At 43.9% G+C, this 21,976-nt stretch overlaps 1 protein-coding gene and 1 long non-coding RNA gene across 3 annotated transcripts in view; both read right to left on the reverse strand.

Annotated features, from left to right (window-relative positions):
* Nucleotides 1-3,995, reverse strand: part of ADAMTS3 (ADAM metallopeptidase with thrombospondin type 1 motif 3) — a 57,488-nt gene extending 53,493 nt beyond the window's left edge. The window contains exons 1-2 of one of the 2 annotated variants that reach the window (XM_032109397.1): nt 3,863-3,995; nt 3,055-3,082 (exon numbers count right to left, since the gene is read on the reverse strand). In XM_032109397.1, coding sequence (XP_031965288.1) covers nt 3,055-3,082; nt 3,863-3,931 — 97 coding nt within the window. In that variant the 5' untranslated portion in view covers nt 3,932-3,995. Of the gene's footprint in view, nt 1-3,054; nt 3,083-3,862 lie in introns of those variants that run through there. The other variant, XM_032109398.1, reaches the window with a different exon arrangement.
* Nucleotides 3,996-10,700: 6,705 nt separating this feature from the next.
* LOC116444204 overlaps nt 10,701-21,976 on the reverse strand; it is a 28,280-nt gene continuing 17,004 nt past the window's right edge. The window contains exons 5-9 of the long non-coding RNA XR_004240234.1: nt 16,996-17,183; nt 12,413-12,699; nt 12,158-12,301; nt 11,420-11,592; nt 10,701-11,085 (exon numbers count right to left, since the gene is read on the reverse strand). This is a non-coding gene — a long non-coding RNA (uncharacterized LOC116444204). The remainder of the gene's footprint in view (nt 11,086-11,419; nt 11,593-12,157; nt 12,302-12,412; nt 12,700-16,995; nt 17,184-21,976) is intronic.

Here is a 21,976-nt window from a genome sequence, read left to right on the forward strand (position 1 = left end):
GCTGTCCAGGCTTTCTTTCCCCTCAAAAACTATGAAACTGCAGAATTAACACCACGGGCTCACAGGAGTTGTCTGCGCACTGTACAACAGCTGTGGTCAATGGAGGTTTGAAAATCCTAAACTTTTTTTATCACCTACATTTAGAAAAACAGTATTTTTTGTGCATAAGATTCTGCAAAATACATTGATCAAAAATCGTTTTGGTGGTAGTCCACAGCAGAATGCCAAATGCCTAAACATCCACTTGAGAAGACTTCAAAGACACAGTCGATGTGGAAATCAGTGGCATCAATGGAAGAGGAAGAATTTCTCAAAGTTTAAATTGTTTCTATGTCTAAACCAAACTACCCAAGAAAAGAAATTTGGGGGGACTCGTGGTAATATCCCACCCACGTGGCCCCTGCACAGGGCTCTATTGCTGAGTCCCAGGCCATTCCAGAATGTCACAGAGGGATGACCAGCAATCTTCCAGAGCTTCCCCATTCCCCATTGGAAGATGCATTTGGATGTGGCTCTAGGGTCAGGAAGCTCAGGTACCTCAGCAAAAGGACAGGATCTAAGGTGACATCTCCAGAGCATCACCATGGAATTTTCTGCCTGGAATTCACAAGCTGTGACGCGACCAAACTGCGGATGGCAGACATCCAGCTCTGCAGTGGAAGTACCGGAGAGAAAACAGTTACCTGCGGCTATAGGGATGAAGAGGACAGTGTTTTCATAAAGAGACTGTGCCATGTTCTGGGAGATCACACTTCTGTCCCACAGATAAGCACAATGGGATGAACACAGAGCTGTTCTGGTCACTTCGCAATGCGATGCTTAACAAGAGAAGATGGTGTGGAGACAACTGGACAAGCCCAGCACGGCTGTGCCATCAACCCTTTTCTGCTTCGTCGTTGGCTGGTGGCTTCCAGAAACGACAGAGCAGTTTTGGTCCCTCTCAACAACCTGGATCACTCCAGAACTACCGTTGGCTCTCTGGCTGCCTTTAGGTGGCAGGAATGCTCAGAAAGAAAGAGAAGACAGGAAAGGGGGACAGATTCCTTGAGAATTCCCACTCAACTCTGCACCTGAAGAGCGATGAGGCTGTGTGGGATCTGGGCATTGTAAGCTGGCTGAATGAAAGCAAGGAACTGCAAGGAGAGAGGCTGATGTGGGACACCTCTCTGGTGTCCTCATTCCTCTACTTCACTGCCACTTGTCCCAGGGATACAGACAGCTCAAGAGACAGCGTGGTGGTTTTGCAGCCTCTGCACAGCTGCAGGTGCTTTGCAGGTGCTTCCTGCAGGCGGTGGGGCCCAGCCCTGTTGTGTCACAGGTTTCTTCCAGAAGTGGCACTGAGCAGGGACAGAGCGCTGCTGCGTGGGAGGTGAAGGTGCAGCACAGCATCAGCACCTTCAGGCTGAGTGACACGGAACAGCTTCCTCCTGACAGCTCGCAGGCACTGCAGCACATTGTGCATGAACGCAGGTAATTAAGTGTGCTAATTTGCTACCCCTGTACTGCGGCCTGTGATGATATTTAACAAAAATAAACCCCTAGGTGCCTTAATTCCCCTAAGTGACTTTTCAGGCTACAAGAAAAGATCAGCTGCTGACAGCAGCCAGCCCTGGGCCAACTCAAAATACACAACACCAACGCAAAGCAGTACTTTGAGGGGACTCAGAAGTAGGACAGTGCATTTCCAGGCAATTCCAATGCAGGTTTTACCTCCAAGTCATTAAAATTCCCAACTGAGTAAGCCATAGCTCAAAGTTGTGGCTGCCCCATCCCTGGAAGTGTTCATGGCCAGGCTGGAAGGGTCTTGGAGCAACCTGGGATAGTGAAAGGTGTCCCTGCCCACGGCAGGGGGTTTGGAATGAGATGATCCTTCAAGTCCCTTCCAACCCAAACCACTTTAGGATTCTATGGTTCTGTACCTTTTGAATCAGAATTTACAGGATCAAATTCAGCCCCAAATGTTCCTGGCTACAGCAGTGCCAGGGCCGTGGAAGAAAGGAAGGACAAGAAGTTATTTTCCAGATTCAGGAATTCTGCCTGATGTACTGTGTAATTTAAAAGACACATTCCTATATAGCTTATGGTTTCTGAAATTCAAATACAATCCATTTCTCCTGGAAAGGACTAGAAATAAAAGACAGGATCAGCATACCACTGGAAAAACCATCTGTTTGCCAGTTAGCTTTAAATGTACCTCACTGTCTCTGTTCCCATTATTCATCGATCCCGGTGGAAACCAACCTAAGTCCAGAAGCTCACAGTGCCAGAACTGAAGTTGAGACAAGGCCTCCAAAATTCACAGAAATGCTTGAAATTCTTTTCTGAACAAAACCTGAACCAAAACCTCAGGGTTGGAGGTCCAACGGCAGCTGGAAGCAGAACTGCCTGGGGTCCATTCCCACTGCAGAAGAGCTCCAAAGAGCACTTGTGTGCAGGGACACGCGCTCTACCGGAATGGTAAAAGGCTCATTTCACACGGGGTAAGGGAAGGAGCACTGAGAATGCCAGCTTCCACATCCTTCCACTACCTCGTCCATCCTGTGGAGCGCCCAGTTACCAGTTAGTCTATATTAACACACATCTGAGAATTAAACTGTGGGTGCATCCTCCCAATTAAAAGAAGCTTCCTGTCTTTGGGAAGAGTTCGAGAGGCTGAAGTCTCAGTAAGAAGCAACCCATGGGCACAAATAGGCACACTTCCCTTCAGCACCCTCATGTGCCATTGACCCTGAACTCGCTGCACAGCACCTTCTTACCCAGGTCTATCAGTTTACAAGGCAACAGTGACCAGCTACAGATTTTTTAACATCGATTGGTTTGTATTTCGGAAGGGAAGCATAGACACATAAAGATGCAAAACCGCAGCACGAGAGCACATGCAAATTCAAGCCATGCCATGTCACTGCAACTACGAACACTTCTGGGTGGCAATGGTGGGGGGTGCGCAGGGAATGCTTGCCTGCATACAGATCATTTCCTCAGAAATAACTAGTCTTTGAGCTTACTTCTTTTATTTCTGTTTTGACAGCAGGAATAATAGCTAAAAAGACTTACCTATTTGGATCTGCTGTTCTTTACCAGCCTGCAGAAGAGAAAAGAAACACATGCGCAAAGTTGTTAGTGTAATTACTATGCAATGGGGGATGGCAGAAGGCTGAAAAATCACTTGGTCTGTGCTGCACTGTTTTATATGTTTCTGCATTTGGTTTCCAGGGATGGCAGTTCTTCCTTAACTGAATGTTAAGCTGTTCCCACCAATATACTAACTGAGTCCATAGCAAGTTTAACATAAATAGAGCTGCTAAGCAATCCTGATTCTGAATGACCCATTCTACATATCGTGACACTGTGCCAAAAAGTAAGTTTGGTGGCCAAAGCAAGGATTTAACAGCAGGAAAGTGAGGAGCTCCAAGAAGCATGGGTGCTGGGGCAGAGAGGAAGCAGCGAGCTGACAGCTCATTGTGTCTACGCTAGAGAATAGGAAAGCCAACTGGACCACAGTGACCGCAGGGACGGTAGCAATGACCCGATGTCACGGTCAGCTCACTGCTTGGTACTTGCTCTTGCCAAGGTTAGGGGACCCAGGGGGATAGGGTCCAGAAGGAAGGGACCCAGGGGCTGCTGCTGCAGGACCCAGCCTAGCCCGGGGATGCCGTGTCGGTTCCAGGCTGCTTGGATGCAGCGGTCTGCAGCACAGAAGAGGGCAGAGAGCCGCCCGTCCACCTCAGCCTCTCCTCGCCCCGGGCCGGTACCGCCCGCGGACCCCGGGGGGACAAGGAAGGACCCTGGGGGACAGCGCGGAGGCAAGGGGAGGGCGGGTGTCCCCGCACTCCCTCCCTCCCTCCCTCCCTCCCTCACTCACCTGCCGGCCGGGCGCAGCGCGGGCCCCCAGGAGCGCGGCTGCCACTACCCAGAAGGGCAGGAGCACCATCCCGAGCCGGCCGCCCGCGCCCCGGCCCCGGCCGCGCTCCGCCCGCTCCCTCCTCCTGCCGCTGCCTTCCCTGCCTCCGGCGGCGGCTCCCGGGGCCGGGGCCGGCTGGGCGGGCGGAGAGGCGCCGGGTCCCCCGCGCCGCCTGTTGCTGTGCGCCCGCCGCGACCCGCGGCGCTGATAAACCCACGGCAGCTCCGCCTCCGGCCGAGCCGGCGCTCCACGTCAGGCACGGCCCGGCCCGCCGGGGAACCGCCGGGGAACCCGCCCGGCTCCGCGCACAGACACACTGAGGCACAAATCCTGTCACTGTGCTCCTGCTGCATCCCCGGCACTCCCCACCCCTGCTCCGTGCGCCTGAAATCCACCGAGAAACAACTTTCCTGTCCGTCCAGCCATCCTCCCTCCCTCCCTCCATCCATCCATCCATCCATCCCACCCACCATCACTGCCTGCATCACACCCTGGCAGGGACTCCCAGAACAGCTCCCCAGCCCGGGACCACATCCTCAAGCTTCCATATTTCCCATTAACCCAAGGCAGACTGCAACAGCTACAGTCTTAAAAGCCCAGAAGGGTTTTGGTTGGAAGGGACCTTAAAGCTCATCTCATTCCAACCCCCTGCCATGGGGGCCACTGGACCAGGTTGCTCCAAGCCCCCTCCAACCTGGTCATGGAACACTTCTAGGGATCCAGGGGCAGCCACAGCTTCCCTGGGCAACCTGTGCCAGGGCCTCACCATTCTCATGGTAAAAAACTTCTTCCCTATATCTAACCTAATGCTCATTCAGTTTAAAATCATCACCCCATGTTGTGTCCCAACAGTTCCCAAGGGTGCCACTGGACTGGAGTCTGACCACAAAGCCATTTCTGTCCCCACCAGCTGGGAGCTCGGCACACAACACAAAAGGAAATGGCACCCAGCCTGGGCAGAACCCAAAATCCACTTGCACCGTGCCTTCCACAGACAGAAATCTGCGCAAACGCACTCTGTACACCTTAATTTCCCCAGAAGATGTTAAGCAGCTGAAGCTGTGCGCAACCAGCTGGTAACAGATCCCACTGGGGCATCCCCAAGGGGGAAACAACTTTCCAGGAGGCAGAGATCAACTACTCCAACATCCTTGAACTCCAGCAGTGTTTAACTGAGGACTGAATTTTTTCAGGGTCAGAATTAGCCAGTATCATGAACATGTGGATCCCAGTTTAAAATCCAATTTAAAACCATTTTGTTGTACCTTCTGCATTACCACTCCTGTGAAACATCACAACCAACCAAAATCAGTTTCTGTTGGCCTCACATAGCACAAACACATGATCTGCTGCTGCTAAACGTTCTCAGAATACATTGACAGCTTAACTACAATTTTTAAGTTGACCTCCCTGCCAGAAATCATCGTATCTATATGAAAAAGAAAATACCGGTTCTACTAAATCCAAATTGCGTCACAGCAACATTAAAGAGGAGGAGAGCGTCAGCCTTGATTTTCAGGAGATACCTTGAATATTCCAACCACAGCAGCCCTGCTGTTTCAGAGGACACAGGTCCTGAACTGCATGATATCCTCTCACAAAGCAAAAAAAACACAAGGAATTTTTCTGAGAGAGTGGGAATGTATCTGTTATTACAAGTGTACAGTCATTTCTGCACATAAAACATGAAGCAGCCTGTCACATTCAGCACCAGCAGCTGCACAGAGCCACTTCTGGGAAAGCCCAGAATCGGAAAGGCTGAGGTACTCTGAAGTGCCAGCTCCGTAATTCTGCATTAAAAGGCATTTCACTTACTGTGCAACTATTCCCCGCTTTACTTCCCTCATGGTTCACTAGGTGACCTCAGACCTTGCTTATTGCACATCATTCAAATCCTGAACACAACCTTGATGTCCTTGCGGGTTTTTCTGTAATGTGACACGCCTGAGTGCTGTGTGCTGCAAACTACCTGTTTGCTGCAGGGAAACCATGAACAAGAACAAGTCTCAGGTGTTTCATTCAGGTTAATTACAGGGGCCCTTTAGGGAATCACAGACTGGTTTGGGTTGGAAGACACCTTAAACCCCATCTAGTCCCAAACCCTGTCGTGGGTACAGACACCTTCCAGAGGCACAGGGATCCAAAGTCCTGACCTCTAGTAAAGCTGTTTCTTTGCTCTTAAAAACATTCTTGCAATACAGTGTTAAGTCTGTTACCTCCTAAGTGATTAAGCTTTGCCAAACTGGCTTAAAGTGTTTCTAAATGTCAAAGAAACCAAGATACACAACAGACAGAGTTGGGGGCCAGGGCAGATGCTCTGTTTTGTGGTCTATCAAAGGCTTAACAGAATTGTAAGAAAGCAAAAACAAGGTGTTAAAGTTAGATGCCCCATTTTTTCTAATAAGAAACAACACGAAGTGCCACTCCTGTAACACATGTAAATCAAGGCAGTATTTGAAAGTTCAATTTGTCATCTCCAACAGCCCAGTTTGGCACACTATTATCAGAGAAATCATAGATTTCTTGTGTGTATTTCTAGTCTGTTACACATACATATGCATATATGTATTTACATATGTGTATACATATATAGAGCTGTTAAAAATCTGTTAGGCATTTGCAATTCTAAAATCCCTCAGACTTTCTGCATCTGTGCAACTTTGGCTGATGCACGAGACTGACAGCCACAAATATTTTATGAACCTGAGACTGCGCCTGAAGCAAAGAGGCACTGAACTCTGTCTGGAAGGCTTTGCACAGGGCCAGGGTTTGGAGTGGGATGGCTGCAGCAGGATTTTGCAGGGATAATACTCAGGCGAGTAAAACATGGCATTACCTGATCTGGAACATGGTCTCCATGAGGTCTCACATCCTCTCACAGCAGAGGAATGCAACAAAGCAATTTCAAAGTCAGGCTTAATTGGAGCAAGAATTCAAACTGAGAAAATTTAAAGAATATTGCCTCTGTGGAACCAAGAGGAGTTACTGATCACGAGTTCTTGCAATGCTATTTAATCCAAGCTTCAAATATAGATTTTTTGAGACAAGCCCCTTGTAAACTCAACTATAACATCTAGCAGGAATATTTATAGTGTAACTTAACTACAACATCTAGGAATAATAGCTATCATCCAGACAAATCCCAGTCTTTGCTGATCCCGTCCACACACATGGTTTAACACTCAGTTTTGCAGTGATATTTCCTGATATTTAGGAATCATTACAATTTATTGAGTTTTTGATCTACATACGCATTTGATGACCTTTCTTAATAGGAGCCAGTTTGGAAAGCATTAATTCTGTTCGTTCTGCTGAAATACGGCTTTGGTGTCAAAACCTGACTACCTTTAATGACCGATACCTCATGCCTCAGGTTCTCATTCTCCATGGAGCCTGCCTGGATAGAAATATAATGCAAGGATGGAATCCCCTGTGAGGCAGGGTGACTGGTGACCCAGACCCTGCTCTGTGACACACCAGAACAAGTGACCATGACCTGCTCAGGTTTCCAACCTTAATGGCAAGGAGAATTTACAAGAACCAATTTTATGTTCTAAAACATTGCTGCAACAATGCAGAAACCAACCTCCTCCAGCTGCCCTGTGCAACAACTCTAGTTGTGCATCCCAAAGGTCCCAAAGCCTTTTTGGCTGAGATACCACCATTAAAATTTCAGCCTTATGTGCCATCAAGTGACTTGCCATTTGATTTCCAAACCTGCACAGAACGCTTTTTTTAGCATTATCTACGTAAGAAGGAGATCCCAGTGGCAAGGTGTCAGACAAAGATTGCCAGGCTGTATGTGAAACCCAAGCACTCTATAAAAGACAGTGCCTCTAGTTTCTCCTTCATGGTGCATTAAAACTGGGAATATTAAACCACACAGCCATATTTAATTCTTTTAAAGCTGCTCTTAATCTAGCAGGTTGTTAAATGAATAAATATAGCACACCTATTATTTTTAACAAAGCAGAGCAAGATTTATGGGCAAGATTTAACCACAAGACAGGAAACTGGAGAGAAAAATGTGAGATGTGAAAAAGATGTAAAAGATGTGAGATGTGAAAGACACTGTGAAAAATAAAAAGGAATTAAAAGAAGCAGTGTTTGTGAAATTAGTACAATTAGCACATGCCATAAAATGGTTCCTATTCTGAGGTGATGAGTTTTAAAACAGTATGTGCCAAATAAAATGCAATTATACCCACCCTGAATCTTCAAAAGAAATGATAACCTTGTTCCATGTCTAAGTTAATGGTTTGATTTGATGATTCAAAGGTCTTTTCCAACCTAAACAATTCTGAGATTCTATGTTCATTTCCCGCTGGCTTCACCAGCTCAACACTATTCCTTTGTAACTTACAAAGTGCTTTGGTTTTAGTCATATTCTTAGAGAAGTTTTTGGGGAGGAGGATGACTGCAGAAAAAGAAAGGGGATGTATTTTCAGTGGTTGCGTTTCTGTCACCGATTCACACAAAACACGTTCCCATACAGAGGGAGGGAGGGAGGCTGCACACTTTAGCACTCCCTTACCTCTCAAATGTAATGAAAATCAACTTGCTTGGCATGATCCCCTAAACCCAGAAAAGGCAAAAACTGCACCACAGAAATGAACAATGAAAAGTAAAAATCAGTAATATCCTGTTGAAAATCAGTTCCCTAAGCAAGTCAATGGGAATGACTGATTCAGCTCCAACTCACAGCTCCTTACTCCAAAGAGTTATGATGTTACCTGATTACCTCACAGAATACTCCAAATCCATCACGTCAGTAGTTTTTGTCACTTCTTTTTCCTTAATTCTATTAGAAAAGGTCATTCCATGACACAAGAGCAAATGAAGCAGTGGAGGACGGCTGCCAGCAGCGCCTTCGGTCAGCATTGTAATAACCAGTGCAGTTGGATCCCAAGAGATAACACTGTTCCTGGAAGCTGCCAGCTGCTCCAAGGGCATGCTGACCAGGACCAGTGGAAGGTGCAGACTGCATCTGACCTAACCACAACCCCACACATCAGCTTGGCATTTTATTTTATCAGTGTCTATGAAGAGACAAACAGCTGATGCCACTATCTTTCCACTAAATGCATCTCGACATTACAGCTGCAACCCTGCAAAGGATGCCAGGACAGAGACCCCCCAGCTCTCTTAGCCCTCCTGAAAATCCCAGCCAGGAGCTGTGTACACAGATCCTTCCAATTCACATACTTCCTGAGAAAGTGTACAGGCAGTCAAGAATTACCACTTTGCCTTCAATTTGCTGGGATGCTTCCAAATCACTTCCATTCCCAGAAGGAATTAAAACAGGTGCTTTGTCTCTGCAAAGCAGCTTAAGCTAAAGTCCTGATACCACTTGCTGCTCTCACACGGGGTCATGGTCATTAAATATTTAAGCCAAAACAACAGTAAGTTGAGAGGAGAGAGTGGCAAGTTTAGCAGACAAACCCCTGCCTCTCTGGAGTCATCTTCTCTGCTCCCTCTCGAGGGGGCTCCAGCTGCTTTAACAGCTCAACAGAACCACGAGGCACAACCCAAATACTGTTTAAAAAACAGAAGCTTAAATGAAAATGAGAACTGAGCTTCTGACCTTACCTAGGGTCATCTCACCACGTCACGGCCGGGGTTATTTCCAGGGCAGCATGTGAGAGCTTTCACTGCAGCAGCTTCAATAGGACTTTGCCCATGGATTAATGGATGACTTTGGCTTCTCTTTCTTACCAGCCTTTACAATTCAGGAGAACACACAGAGGGTTTCTTCTGCAGCAGCTGAGTAAAAAGACAAAAGTGAGCTAACCTCCTGACCTGCAAAATAACCTCATGGAGAAATCCATTCAACAGAGCTGCTCGCTTAGCCTGGGAAAAGGAAAAGCGGAGGAAACAATACCTTGGATGCTGCTTAAGAGGGGAAACTACCACAGCAATATTTTTGCTCAACTTCTAGGCAACTTTTAAGAAAAGTAGAAGCAGCAGGGACTCCCAATCCTACGCACCAAAGGAGGAGGAAAAGGGAGACCTTGTGCAGATGGAACATGCACGTGTTCAGTTTCAAGTGTATAAATATATATAGAAATCCCAGTGGAGCTAAAGGAGGCTGCTCTGCAAGCTCCAGTTCCAGTGTGTGGCACCACTTTGGCATTATCCAGGGTTGTGCTATGGCACAGGGGCTGCAACTCCAGAAACCCCTGGGACAGCACAGGATGGTTGACTGTTCTGATCTGCATTTAAAAAAGGATTACAACACTACATATGGTATTATTTTAGGATTTCATTTACATTCTAGCCTGTTTGCAACAAATTGCAGGATAATACCTGAAATTCACCTCGAGTTAGTAGTGTAGTTACACATAGGTAAGCATGCACATGAAAATATGTGGGGAAATATGTATAAACATTTTTCTTTGCTGTTTCCTGCTTCTTTTCTGTTGGTTAGTCAAGGTCATCACTGTTTATGACCTAAAACACAGTGGACAAGCTTATATGCACACCATGCTGTTATAAAGAGGCATGGTTGAAATCCATTTTAAAAGCTAGGCACTGGATTTCAAAGGTGAAGACAGCTTCTATTGAAACTCCTCGCTATAATGGGAGTGATCTATGTCCTAGCTCCCCTCTCTTTTGGGGGTTTTAAAGTGCACTTTTGCTTTTGTATGATAACTATATGGAGAAATACTTAAAAAACATAGTTATTTATGAATTTATTTGGTTTGCATACTTTTATCCAGACTGGAATATTCAGTAGTAATGGCCCCTGGCTCCAGGAGGTGCCATACAGGTGTCCCAGCAACACAACACTACACTTTGAAAAGAATTAAAAACTGCAAAGCGTCTGATGACTAAGAAAACACTCAGGTTTCCTTCTGTCCAATACAGTTTCTAATAGGATACACACTATCGAGACCAGCATAATTAAGGCATTTCAATGTCTCCTCTTTCCATTTTATTTCCCAAATGAAATCATGGCACGTTTTGCAAAGTCTAATCAGTAATACCATTTTTTCCCTTGAAGCCAAAGCCTCGTACATCAGGGTTATGACTTCCTAGGCTTGACCTGCATTTCTTCCCAGCAGCTTCATTTAAGTTCAGTTTAAATTCAGAGAGCTGCCAAAACATCTAGAAGCAGGAGACCGCAGTTTTACGTTGTCTGGTCTCAGCAGCCTGTTCTCTTCTCATGTTCTTATTTCTCCAGCCTGCAGGGAAAAGCAGGAGAGAAGAACGGGAAGAAAGGCAAGTGCCCAAGTACTTCAGGGAGCCTGATTCTTGCAGGTTCCTATCACATGCTTGAGAGCACTCACTGGGACTTCTCCTTGTGAAAAGGCTTTTCCTTAAGCCTCAAGTTGTGTGCAAAATCACACATTTGTAGGGGCTCTGATACCTGTGTGAATTTAATAGATTCAGCAGAGTTCAGCCAATGAACTCAGAAGTTATTGAGGAACAACCATGAGCCTCAGGGCCCAAGCATTCTGCTGCTTTTAGTGACTTGAAGTAATCATGACCTAAGTATAATTAAAGCATGCTCCTTACCTGCATTTCTCAACTGTTCCAACTTTAACTTGGAATCTTAGCTTTCCCACGGTCTTTCTGCACCTTCCCCTCAGCCTCCCACTCCATGCAGCTAGTTTTGACTTCAGGACAAGTTACAGGAGGAGGTCCAAAACTCAAGTGTAGCATTCAGTCTCAAATGGGAAGTTCATCATCTGAGGAAATTCAAGCCAAATTTAAAATATCAGTAACTGCTATCACTTGTTTACTTCACTCCCTGCCAGCATTTCACCTGGTTATCCCTTTTCAGAGCCTGAGGAAGAGTATCATGTCCTTCAGTGAAATATCCAAATAATTAGAATTTGTAAACTTGGATTCTTATTAGCAAAGAACTGCATTTTTAAGATAAAACATCTATTTTAATTTCAAAGGAAGAAAGGACTTAGCCTATGGCTGTTCAGTGTAAAACAAAATAAAAAAGCTCTCATTTAATGATTCTCCTAGAGTGCCATGTAGCACGAAACCTGAGCCTTTTTCTAGTCTCTTAATTTACTACTTGCTGCCTTGCTGCTTTGTGGAAAAGACACTTGATACCAGAGTCTTTTCACAGGCTTCATTCTACACTTAACTAAGACTTGAATTCAGCACAGGAGAAAGGGGGAATTCACACCCTGGGCAAAGTGAGTGACAGCTTACAGCTTGCTGATTCCACATCCAAACCAGAAACACTCTGTAATTCAGCTCTGGGCCAAGGGCTGATCCCTTTCACTTCCCGCTTACACAAATCACTGATCGGGATCCATCAGTCGTTAGCTGAGCCCTTTGGTCTTGTTTTTCCAATGTAACAGTGTCAGAGTGGACTTTGCTGAAGGGAATTGTCCAGCTCCAGCTGCTGGAGCAGCTGCAGGTGAGCCAACCAAGGCACTGCAAAAAAAAGAACAGAGGTAATGGAAAAAAGGAGCAAGAAGATAAGGAGTATCAGCCAGCCAGGTAAGGGGAGGAAGGGGCAGAAGACAGCTAAGTGTGTCACTTCACCTGGAAGGAGGTGAGGCTACGTGCTCACTCAGCCAGGAAAAGGAACAGAAGTTGCCATTTCTGAGTGCTAGGCACTGCTACCTGGTGTGTCCTTTCATTCCACAGCAGAGGCAGAGATCTTACCTGGAAACACAGCAGGACCAGGTGATGTAAAACTTCCTTGCTGGGTACCAAACAGCAAATCAAGTGCCTTTCAGTCATCCTCAAGACCCATAGGGAACTAGGAAGTTCCCTGTGAAGGATGAACCCATCCTTCAGCCCCACAGGACATTGTGTTTCTAATTGCCCTACAAGAAATACAAACACTTGCCATTTTCCTTAATAAAAACCAAAATACCTTCAGAACTTTACGTGCACACATTACAACTTGATTATTTAAACCTTCTTCTTAAAACCTTCTATGGAAAGCCTAAAAAGCAATCACATAAAATACTAAAACTTGACTGAAATCTCAGTACCTTTTGGTCATTCTCAGTAATTTTTAGCTTGCTTTGGGCTGGCAATGGTCTGGTAACACCACTTTTATCTTTTGCAGTACATTAACTCCTTGTCTTTTGTAGATTTTACTGAATCTAATACCTTAAAGACAAATACAATAAGAAGTGCAGAATTTTATCTATTTTTCTTTACTACTCTGTAAAGGTCTGTTTTTCACGTGATTTAAACAGCAAAACCACTCATCAGCTCAGGTCATTTAAAAGGTTTTTAAGTATTGGACCAAGTTTATAGGAAAGCTTTCCTACACTGCAATCTGGCTCTAACTCCTGAGTTCATGAATGGCATGTGGGGATGATTTAAAGTTACCTTTCTCCATCGTCTGTGCCAGCAGTGAGCTGTCCCCTCTGATAAAGGGCAGAGTGGAAAGAAATCAGTAACTCCTTAAAATCACCCCAGTGGGAGCTGCCAGAGGTCAGGAATCCCAGCCCTGCTGCTACTGAAGCCCTTCATTTACTGTCCAGTGTTATATGTGTGAAGTGATTGAGTGGTTGCTCTGTTCTGCCTACTAAGTCACCTTTCTATATTTAACACATCACCGCATAAAACACCACAGTGTACCTCAAGTATGGGAGGCTCCATGTAAAATTGAACTCTACTTTAAATCTTCCTGAAAAAGCAGCCCACTCCCCACTTCTGAAGAGAACTGCTTTTCCTCTCTCTGCTCAAAAATTCCAGTAGGCAAATACATCTGAAAGGCTCAAAGAGAGCTCCGAGGACTCGAAAAAAAGAGAAACCAGCATTGAAAATATCCTGAAGTATTCTGGGTTGACAATCACATTTGTACAATAAAATATTTGTCCCTTTTTGCCCCAAAATAGCCTCTAAAACAGCTGGACGATAAGAGGTGCCTTTATACTTATGAGTCATTGGAAGCAAAAGTGAGTCCCATTGGTGGGCCCAGCCCAAGGACCATTGCAGGCGACAGAGGCTGTGAACCGCCTGGGCTTTGACTTATCCTCTTGATGGTTCTAAGTGCTGGCAGCACAGGATGCTTTATTCCTGTTTTTATTTATGCTACAGTATCATTCCCAGCCCTTCAGCTTTGCATTTTTTTTCATCCCAGCTTCTGCTGATGCGCCCCATCTGCGCTGCCCTGGGCTGGGACCGCCCATTCTGCCTGAGTCAGCAGCACAACACTGACCCACTGCTCTACCTCAGGTTCCTTTTCCAAATAGCAACATATTTCGATTAATCCCACTCTGTCTATTCCAATGCACTCACATTTTTATACAGTGATATTGAAGAAGGAGAGATCCTTAGTATAAACTGGTGTCGTTCCTTAGAAAACATAGGATCACTACCAGGCACCAAGGGGTTGGTACACCCAAGAGGTAAGAGGCTTTTAGCCTAAAATACAGATTAATAAAGGATATTGTTGCAGCAAGAAGAAACAAAAGGAAGAGGCACCGAGTGAAAAGTATGATAGGAAAGAAGACTCTTCAGACAGTTAAAAACCACAAGGCCCAAGCTAATGCCTCTGGAAAACATTTCAGTGGTCTGTGAAAATCCTTATCAAAGGACCCTTGGCCTTCTTGGTCTGACTGATAAGCTAAGCAACCTTTCACTTCTTATTTTAAAGAATCCCCAGTTAAAGTAAGTATCTTTCATGCCAGTTACGATACAACCCAAGCTTCATTATTTTGCATGGGGGAGGCCTTTTTTGCCATGAAGACATTCCAATTAACCTCTTTCCATACTGTTGCCAACACTGAAGTCTAAAGTTAGTGAAAAAAGGTCACTCTCTCACTTCCCAGATTTATCTAAGAATCAAGGGAGTGAAGATCTGTCACTACAAGCTGTATCCTGAGGATCTTTCTCTTCACAACTACTACCATTTATTAGAAAACAACACACAGGCTACTAAGATCTCTTGAAAATGGATTAAATTGACACTAAATGATGGAAAATCGCAAATAATTGTATTTTTTTTGCTAATTTACTATGGAGAGAAGACTTTTAAAATTACTTTTTTTTGTGTGTACATATGTGCTTCCTTCATGCATTTTTGCTGTCCAATTCTAACAAAATTTGGCAAATAGGTAGAGATCTCCAAGATGCAGTTTCCTTGTTAAGAAGACGTTGCTCCTGCAAATTTTGCAATCTAAGTAGTAGGTTAAGGAGAAGACTGTCCAAGTGGCCTAAAAGAAAAGCTGTAACATCAGCCTCACTGGGAAATAAATCCTTCAGAATACATCAAGGAAATACTGAATTACTTTTTCCATTATATAATTTAAGTCCTTATATTATATTGAAGCAATGTCATCCCATGCACAGGAATGGTTCCTAAGTGAAAAATACAAAGCTTCTGTTTTGGCTGCACAGGTACATGCTAAATAATAATTATGAATTAAATGCCAAAAGTCCTCAGTGTGACGCAGATAGACCAGATTATCCCTAAAATACTTGTCAGAACTTTTCCTTGTGAATTAAGTCCTGTGCTGCAGAAGAACACTTACGGACACGAGGAACCTGAAATATCTATAAACCCATATTAGTGCTCTTATTTTTTTAGCTTCTCAGGTGCTTTGCAGGGGGATTTGTGTGCAAATCATTTGAATTCAAAGTGTAAAAGCAGAAAACGAGAAAAATGAATGATTTAACTGTTAACCATTTTTAAAGACACTGCCTTAAAGATACAAAGGATCTGAGATCAAACAAAATAAACAGAATTCAAAGTTTGTGCCTAGCAGCTGACACTTGCCAGATCTGAAAGGAGAGAGCTAGACCTGCAAACAACACTGATAAACCCAGGAGCCACGAGGTTATACAGGTACTTCAGGACTGAACTACCTGCACTGCAAAGAAAAAGGCTCCTCCATCAGCTTTCTAGATGAAGGAGAGCAAAACAAATACTATTAACAACCCTGTCTGTTTTTTCCTAAGAATTATCCTAGGAGCAAAAAGACGGGAAAAATGCCCATCAAAGTCTTACTGATTTTATATCCTGTCCTAGGGATTTCCTAATTAATCTGGGGCTCCAAACTGATTTTAAGTAATGTTCATTGTTAATAATGTGTTGGACATTCTTTCAGCCTCTTTTTTGAGTTTTAATACTGGTTAAAATTATTTCATAGAATTGAATTCAAATTTAGGGTTACAATCTAGCAAGAAGGAGCTGAAGGAAAAATAAAATCTAAGCCTGAGTGTCCAGAAGTGACACATTTCAATATTCTACTGCCGAAAGTTGTGAGAAAATGTACAGCTACCTTCCCAGAAAATTAGTTTTCATCATGCAAGAGCAAAGCTGGCTTATTCTTTCTGCGCCTGTACACAGTACAATATGCTCTGCCCTTTCCAATAGGATACTTGGGGTATAATCCCAGTGTTGGGTGAAGTCCAAGCTATGAAATAAGATTTACCACGAGAAACCTGGTGCCAAGATGGTGACATGAAAATCCTGAGTTGAAAACACTGGTTTTTGTGAAGTAGCTAATGGTTGTGACTGAAGGAGTCTTGGCAGGACTGATTTTTGAAGGTTAAACTTTACTGTTTCCCATTTAAATGGACACAGAAAGATATTGGGCTGGTACTGTCTTTAAAATAAGTACACAAAAATCAGAGCCTAACTTTAGTATCCAATATTCTCTACTTCTCACCAAACTAAAGATGATTTCAAGTACATGATTCCAAATGGGGAGGTGATGCAACTGTTTCTGCCCTTTGGGGCCACAGAGGAACTCAATTATCAGGGCACATACAGCCATACATAGGCTGGAACGGTGCCAATACAACAGCGGTGGTGGCTGGAATTACTTTGGAATTAGATAGTGATAGTTGTCTAAAACTGGAAGAAGCCAAGAGAGGAAAAAGAAGTATCTTGTTAAAAAGTGTTAAGAATCTTGCACATCAAGTCACTTACTTCTGTGAAGGAGGCAAAAACCTTGCAGTCAGAGGCCTGGCTCCCTCCTCACTGCTGCAGTCCCAAGTCAGTAACTCCCTCTCTCCCTGTTCTTCACTCTCACCTTCTTCCTACTTGGCTCAGCAGCCCAAGTGTTCCAAGGATGACCTGCTGACGTGCTTCCCACACCACAGACTGAGAAACCACAAAGTGTCTGGACGCATGAGCGAGACACTGAGATCCTTACCTGCTGCCTTGTTCCTTTTTCTGCGTGACTTTCCTGCTGCAGCCGGTGCCAGCCACCACAGAACCATTTCTTTGGAATTCACCACCCCAGGAGACGTTGCTGCCATGGTGGGAATCGGTGCTTGGCAGCACTTCTGCGCCTCTTGACTCACACGATGCTTTTGGCTCATTTTCAATCATTTCCTTGAGCTACAGAAGAAAGAAACAAATTGTTAAAGAGCAAAAACAGCTGTAAAAAAAGTCACTCAGCGATGTAAGCCATGAAATCTGCGTTCTAGGAAGAGGAAACATGCATGTTTCCAGACATATAAAAGCTCCAGCACATGCAGCACAAGAGAGAAAATTAACTCATGTTCATCAGAAATCTACTTTCACATCTCAAAGATACTTGAACCGACATTTAACCACACCTAAAGAAGGTAATAGGTGATTCTTCATCCTGCGAGCCCGGCTGATGTCTCTGTGCAAGGTTCTGTATGAAAAGACAAGAGACAACCCTGCAAAAGTTCCAGGGAAAAGACACAAAAAGAAAGAAAATGTAATTGGAAATGCACAGAATTTAAGTTTCATCCAGTGCTGGGCCGTTTGCATAACAGCGCAAGTATCACTCCACATCTGTTTGGTTTTCCAGTTCCTGTTCCTTTTTTTTTTTTTTGTTGTTGTTGTTTTTCTTTTTTCTTTTCTAAGAGAACAGTCATTGGAAGTTCACCACAGGCTGCTGAATCAAAGCAAATGACATCCAGGTCAAGTTACACTTCCAGAAACACACAGGCAGCTCATTTCTCTGCATAAAGACTTAAAATGGATTGGCACTGCAAGTCCGGGAAGAACGGAGCCATCACCAGCACAAGCAGCACTGGGTGACATCTCACATTCATGGAGCATCACACCATCTAAAGATAAGTGATCCCGAGGGGGTCACAACGGTTCCCAAAGTGATTTAATGCCCACGGAAACTCAAGAGTGAGGGGACTTCTGATGCATCCTTGTTCCATCTGACATCAGAGTTCCGACTGCCAGCAGGGATGAGAGGAACAATGACACAGGGGCCATCACTGCACAACTCTGCAGAGGACAACAGCCTCTTCCCAGCTGAAACAACTGGAGGAAAATCTTTTAAATCTTGCACATATTTCAGAAGAATAATTTGTTTGAGGAAGTGGCCTTCAAATAAAACATGGACTTACACAAACTGAAACCATCCGGCATTCCATGCAGCACATTTGACTTAACAATGAGGCAACTGCCTCGGGGCATCTTCGCGGTGCTGGGAATGACATGGATTTGCATTTGCAAAGTCCCTTTGTAATCCCTTCCCGCGTTTCAACTCTGTCATCATCCCCACCCGCCTCTCCTGGCCATCTCGGTGTCACAGTGAACGGCATGAAGCCCGTACACGGGGTGACCAAAGAGCCCAACACACAGAAAATACTGCTCCCAAACCCTCCAGAGTGCTTTGCCTGCTCATTCTAACAATTCCAGATGTTGCTCTCGGAGTTGAGCCTCGCTGTGCACATCAGCTCTCTCTTACTGTTTTAGCTGTGGTTTACTATTTGGAACTGGGAAGAGATCACTCTGAGGAATGCAGCTTAAACGAAGACTGCATTTTAAGTGGATGTTTCTGTTTGGAAAGCAAAGCTTCAGGAAACAAGGCAAGGTACAGAATGGAGAAGCACTTCTCAGAGGGCTGCATTGATTAGACTGCAGGAAGGAGCAGCACAGCTGAAAATAGCCAAAACAGAGTCAATAGGAAACCTCTGTGAGCCGTTGGACATTGTGGTCTGGTCCTGGAGCCAGCGGATAAACCCGAGGGCTGGGAATGCATCATCCAAACTCTGACCCCAGCTAGATATAATTATGTGAACAATGCAAATTGGAAAAAGATTTAATCTCAGATAGTTTTGTGCGAGATGGGGATTCATAGTTCATGACATATTTATAATGAGATGGCTTTGCTTTCTCAAAGGCACAATAATTATCAGCTTCAAGCAGCTTTTGCATTGAGAAATACTGCTATTTAACTCACTTGACAGCTGCTGCATTCAATCACGTAAAGACACAACTACATTTATCTGCACCTCCGCTCCTCCCTGTACATCACTTCATTCAATCCCTTCCAGAGACACCCGTTTCTAGGACAGCACTTCCAGCAGGACATAGAATTGAAGAAACCTCTCCATTAACTCCTTATGGTTTATAAATAAATAGCTTCTGTATAAAACAGCATTGACAGAAAACACAATGAACGTGTTTTTCTAGAAATGTCAGACCCAGAGGAAAAAAAAAGGTTCCTGTCATTATTATAGCTACTGGGCATGAATAATATTGTTTACTAGTAAAAATTGCACAGCAAAAGAAACGTAACTAAGAAACATAACTAAGAAACAGAAGGGAGTGTCCTATAAAAAAGGTCTCCTACCTGATCCCAGATTCAGACACAACATCTGGCTGATGCACAGAAAGCTTTATGTAGCTACCAGTATTGTTTTCTTCAGGAAGGACTGACTACCCAAATATCCTCAGCTGGCATGGGCGGAATTCAAGAAAAAACTTTCATTGACTTATGCCTTAGGAAGAGTTGGACTTCTCTGAAGACTGAAGCAACTAAGAGGTGAAAATTACTTTTAAGATGAGCACTTTGCAAGTGCCTACCCAGGAGAAAAAAAACAAAGCAGCAGCAAGAAAGAAGGATATTCTGCATGGAATGAGCAAATCAAGAAGTAAAACACAGCTTCCTAATTTTGAAAATAAAAAATGAGGTTTCCATGTTAAATCTAGAATTGAAAAATTGCTCTATCCAGCAATTCTGCATGGAAAGTCATTTGAACTTGCAAGTGGGTGCCTGGTTTCAAAAGGATTAGTTACCTTTCCGGCTTTATATCCAGCTCTTTATAGGTCTCAGGATCACAGTAACTCACCAGCTGGATGCCATCAGCATGTGCAGTACGTAAAACAGCATAAAGCAGAGGGGCAAAAATCTACTTAATTTTGTAAGGAAGGAGGTGCCAGAAGACTGACACATATGGCCAGGGCCAAGGGTTCCGGTGCATCGGGAATTGGTTCCAGGGCACCATTCCAACTCCATATGAGCACTGCGAGTAACACATCACCATTTCAAACTGCTTATCAGCCTCAGAAAAAAGGAAGAAGAACTGCAGATTACGTTTATGTATCATGCTGTAACAGTACCTTCTCATTTTGAGGGGAACCAGTAGCAAAGCACATCTGAGAATAGCAGCTTTCAGCAAGATGAAGAAAGGGACTGGTTTGATTTACAGCTGTATGACTTATGGCCACATCTGGCAATACAAGGCCAAGGAATTTCATGGGGAAGGAAATGCCACTTGATGCTTTTACAATTAAAGCAGACAATGCAGAGATAGTTTACACAAAGCAACTATTTTTTCTTGGGAACATTCACCTAAAACCTTGGGCCATGACCAGTGGGGAGACTACATTCAAAACGACAGTTCTGATTGCTTTGGACCTTCATTTCCTTGCTCTCCATCCTGCTGAATGGCTCACAACAGAGACTAGGGTATGAGTTTTAACTCCCATTGCTCACCCGTATGAAATTATTACAGGAAGAAAAGCAAGTCTTTTCTGTTAGCAATGATAATGAGAATTTTTATCTAAAAATATCTTACATGTGCTCAGCAAAGCCAAAATTGTTTCTGCTATTAGTTAAGTATTTTGTTTAAATGATATTCTGAATATACAGCTGGCAGAGACAGCACTTGGCTGCTCTCTGTCCTGGTTACAAGGCAAGGGAAGCCAGACAAACACAGGTCCTTAAATTCTGGTGGGTTTTGGGAAAATTCCAGATCCACTGAAGCAGTTTGAACTGTTAAGACAGAATTCATGCTTCTCATTAGGATAATTCACTCTAATAGGCCTCTGAAGGCTTTCCATTTTTGGCAACGTTCTTTTAATGAGGCTCAAGTTGGATCTGTACATTTTACATTGTAAAATATTTAAAATAAACACCCCATACAGAAATCTTGCTGATCTTCAGAAAAACAATGAGTTAAAACAACCAGCTGAAAAACCTGTACTAATACAATGAAAAAGGGAACAACTTCAGATGAAAGAGAAATGTTGTCCTAAGGAAGGTTCCTTTTAAATCCTGGCAAAGTATCATCCATTTCAGCTGGATATTCCTACTGGAATGACACAGAGCTGTGCTGAAATGATATAACTGTGAGTTTTACTCTGGATGGATTAAGAATAATTGCTCACTCTGAGATCTACACAGAAGAAAAGTGCCACTGCTCTCACACAGAAGATTTAATCAGCTTGAGGAAAGCAAGGGAAAGCTGCAAGTTTCAACGCTGAAACTACAGCACTAAAAATCACTCCAGTATTAACACCTGAGTTTTCCTACTTCCCTAGGAAGGGAGTGTAAAAGCAGAGAATGGCAAGGGAAACAGAAACAGCAAAGCAGAGACTTAAACACGAAAAAGGCAGAGATATGTACTTACAAGTTAAGACTGAATACAAAATGAAAAGAAAAAGTCCATAGAAAATCAAATAAGGAAAGAGGCAGCTGGTATTTCCCAAAGTTCTCCCACTGAAATTATATAAAAGGGAATATATTCAAATGTCTGAACAGCCCCTAGGGCTGGGATTTCCTTAACTCTGACTTCATTTCCCTTAAACAAAGGTATTATCTCAGCAACTCCACACCAAAAGGAAATAGAGATGGCAGAACCAACTTAAGTGCTCCTGTACCATGATGAAGACTCTGAAATACAGGATACTTTTCTCAGGGTCTACTTGGGGCAATATCAGATTACTGGAAGATTGGACTATAAATGGCAATAGTGGACTTTCCTCACTCTCATTAAACTGGAAAAGGCTTGCTTGCTCTTAGAGATATAATTAAATTCTGTTTAGCTGCCACTTATCCAGTGTAAATGGACCATTTAATGCAAAACTCCTCACACAGACACACAGATAGATCAACCTGATGGCCGCAGTGC

The sequence above is a fragment of the Corvus moneduloides genome, chromosome 5 (assembly GCF_009650955.1).
Source record: "Corvus moneduloides isolate bCorMon1 chromosome 5, bCorMon1.pri, whole genome shotgun sequence".
In the NCBI taxonomy this organism is placed as follows: domain Eukaryota; kingdom Metazoa; phylum Chordata; class Aves; order Passeriformes; family Corvidae; genus Corvus; species Corvus moneduloides.